Source organism: Solanum tuberosum, unplaced genomic scaffold (assembly GCF_000226075.1).
Source record: "Solanum tuberosum cultivar DM 1-3 516 R44 unplaced genomic scaffold, SolTub_3.0 scf00433, whole genome shotgun sequence".
Classification (NCBI taxonomy): Eukaryota; Viridiplantae; Streptophyta; class Magnoliopsida; order Solanales; family Solanaceae; genus Solanum; species Solanum tuberosum.
Window position 1 is genome coordinate 420,434 of NW_006239356.1, and position 2,825 is coordinate 423,258.

Below are 2,825 nucleotides of genomic sequence, written 5' to 3' on the forward strand. Positions count from 1 at the left end.
TTTTTAACGCAGGAGTATAAGGAGATTTTCTTGCATAGCTCGGATATATAGTCCTCTTTGATTGCTGCCCATCTAACTTTGTTGACAAAGATTTTACTTCATTCAAAAGAGTTTCATACTTATCACAACATGTTTCACATTTACAGCAACAATCAATATTGAAGGCATTCACATTTGTTGTTTTTATCACACCAGGGGTATCTTCTCCCCTACCAAGATCAGCTAAATATGATTCATCTCTTCCTACTCCACCAAAAGATCTACAAGTATCTAAAGCAATCTGGCCATCACCGTCTCTCTCAACTCCATAATTTCTCGCAACACTATTCTCTCCACCAGTTATCTCAAGACCTTCTTCAACAACAGTTATATTCAGTTTTATAGCTGTTACAAGTGCCAACTCTTCTTTTAAAGCATCAATTTTTGGATCCGAACTATCTTCATATGACTCAATATCTTGAACATAAATTTGTTCCTTCTCTATGTTTGTTGGAAAAAGAAAAGGGTGAACAACCTGATTTTGCATCTGCATTTTAAAAAAAAAAGTTATTCATAATTTAAAAACAACTGAATCAGTTGTCCAATTACAACTTCAGTAATATGTGATTGTGGAAATCACTTTTATTGTTGTTGGACAACTAAAGTAGTTGTGGAAACAAGTTTAGTTGTCTTATAATTACAGTAGTATTTCAATATTGCATAACACAATTAATATTATGTAGAAATATAATATTTTTGAAAAAACTAATTTAGTTGTACAATAATAGCTAAGTTGTATGTTTACAACTTTTACTGTTGTTGGACAACTTGAATAGTTGACGGAACAACAAGTTCAGTTGTCCAATAATTACACTACTTGTTTAACTTTTGCATAACACAACTACTAATATTATGTAGATATAATCTTACTTGTTCTTTTGTCTGATAAATAGGATCAATATTTGTCTTGTAAGCAGGTGTTCCAGCCATCCATTTAATCATTCTTGGAATTGATTTTTCAGGTGAAGAATCCTTGGCCAATCGTTGAAGTGCCGGAATAGCTTCAAACGCCCAAGCCTACAATATAATATTAAAAATAGCTTAGTATAGATAATAAAGTCAAATAATAATTTAACTAAAAATTATAAAATAAAAACATCAATTTAATTACTTACGGCGAACGCCCACGGACATCCATGAAGATTATACTGAGATTTGGTTGAATCTAGCTCTTTCAAAAGATAGCTAATGATAAGATCAAAGCTAACTCAACCCTATGGATATGAATTGAACACACTTTTTTTGGATGCCATCTTTAGCTAATGAGTTTCTATCTTCTTTTCTGCACTTTTTGAACACAATACACAATGCAAAAACCAAACCTTACTAATAGCAAGCTTTTGATTTTTGGTTAAGCATGGATCACTCATCTTTTCTATGAGTACAGCAGCATTTGCAGATTGACCCACCAGATCAACCAAAATTTCACCTTCTTTTCCAATTTTCGCTAATTGTTGACTTAGAGGAGGTAGGGAATGATACCGAAGTCCAGTCATAATAACGAATTCATTAATGTCAAAACAAAGAGGCAAACCATTATAATCAATCCAAACCTCTTTTTTCTTTTCAGAAAATATACGACGAAGACAAAGGCCATGTACTAACTTCATTGGAAGTTGTACTGCTACAGATTGATCCAACTTCAAAAAGTGACCAAAACAAGATTTTTTAAAATCATTTTCAATTTTTTGTGCGATTAAAATCTTTCTAAACTCAACAAATTGAGCTCCAAAACCAACTCTCGCATTGATGCTTGAATCATAAGACCCAGACACACTCAAGTGGGTCTTAAACTTATACTTATCATTGGAAATGATTTTAACATAATTTGGAGAGGATTCAATACCTTCTTCTTCTTTTTCATCCGATTGTTCACTTTCACTTTCTTCACTTTGTTCCTCTCTACTTGATTCATCTCCATGACTCTCACCATCTTTTTTCTCTTCACTTGAATTTTCGTTGCTATTTTCATCACTTTTTTCTTCACCTGATAGGTCACTGTTATTCTTACTATTTTTATCCATTTCACTAGATTGATCGTCGCTACTTTGATCACTTTTTTCTTCTCCAGATGGTTGTCCACCGATACTTTGAAGTGTTGTGGTACCTCTTTTTCTAGCAGCAGTTAAGCTCTCAGCATTTTCTTTAGCATTTGGATTGGATGAAGATGTTCCAGTTCTCTTCCTCTTATATTGAAGCATTATAACTACACTAAAATAGTTAAAAGTTAGTAAATAGTAAGAAATTAACTGAATATGATCAACAAAAAATGAGCAATAGTGGTACATTATAGATCAATAATTAAATTATTTGTCCTACAACTAATCAGTTGACCAACAATTAAACACAATTGTCTAACAACTGCAGTAGTTGTTGGGACAACTTCTGAATCGTCGGACAACTACAGGAAGTTGTTGGACAATTTCTGTATTAACAAAAATATAAAGTTATTTCTATAAACAACTTCAGTAGTTGTCCAAACAACTACTTAAGTTGTTGGCTGAAACAACTAAATTGAATTCACTAAACCCAGCTGAAGAATGGACACAAAATATTTTTTATACTTATCAAAAATGCTCTTTTGAGTTAATTTCAAGTTCAAACGGAATAAATATAATGTAAATGTATTAACAAAAATATAAAGTTATTTCTATAAACAACTAAATTGAATTCACTAAACCCAGCTGAAGAATGGACACAAAATATTTTTTATACTTATCAAAAATGCTCTTTTGAGTTAATTTCAAGTTCAAACGGAATAAATATAATGTAAAAAAACAAAAAAA

The 2,825-nt window shown here is 31.5% G+C and overlaps 2 protein-coding genes across 2 annotated transcripts in view; one reads left to right on the forward strand and one right to left on the reverse strand.

Moving 5' to 3' along the window:
* Positions 1–2,047, reverse strand: part of LOC102595964 (uncharacterized) — a 3,538-nt gene extending 1,491 nt beyond the window's left edge. The window contains exons 1-3 of the mRNA XM_015303397.1: positions 1,155–2,047; positions 910–1,056; positions 9–526 (exon numbers count right to left, since the gene is read on the reverse strand). Of these exons, the coding sequence (XP_015158883.1) occupies positions 9–526; positions 910–981 (590 nt within the window). The 5' untranslated portion in view covers positions 982–1,056; positions 1,155–2,047. The remainder of the gene's footprint in view (positions 1–8; positions 527–909; positions 1,057–1,154) is intronic.
* LOC102591640 (THO complex subunit 4A-like) overlaps positions 1–2,825 on the forward strand; it is a 19,690-nt gene that overhangs the window by 4,951 nt on the left and 11,914 nt on the right. The gene's annotated exons all lie outside the window — the stretch shown is intronic.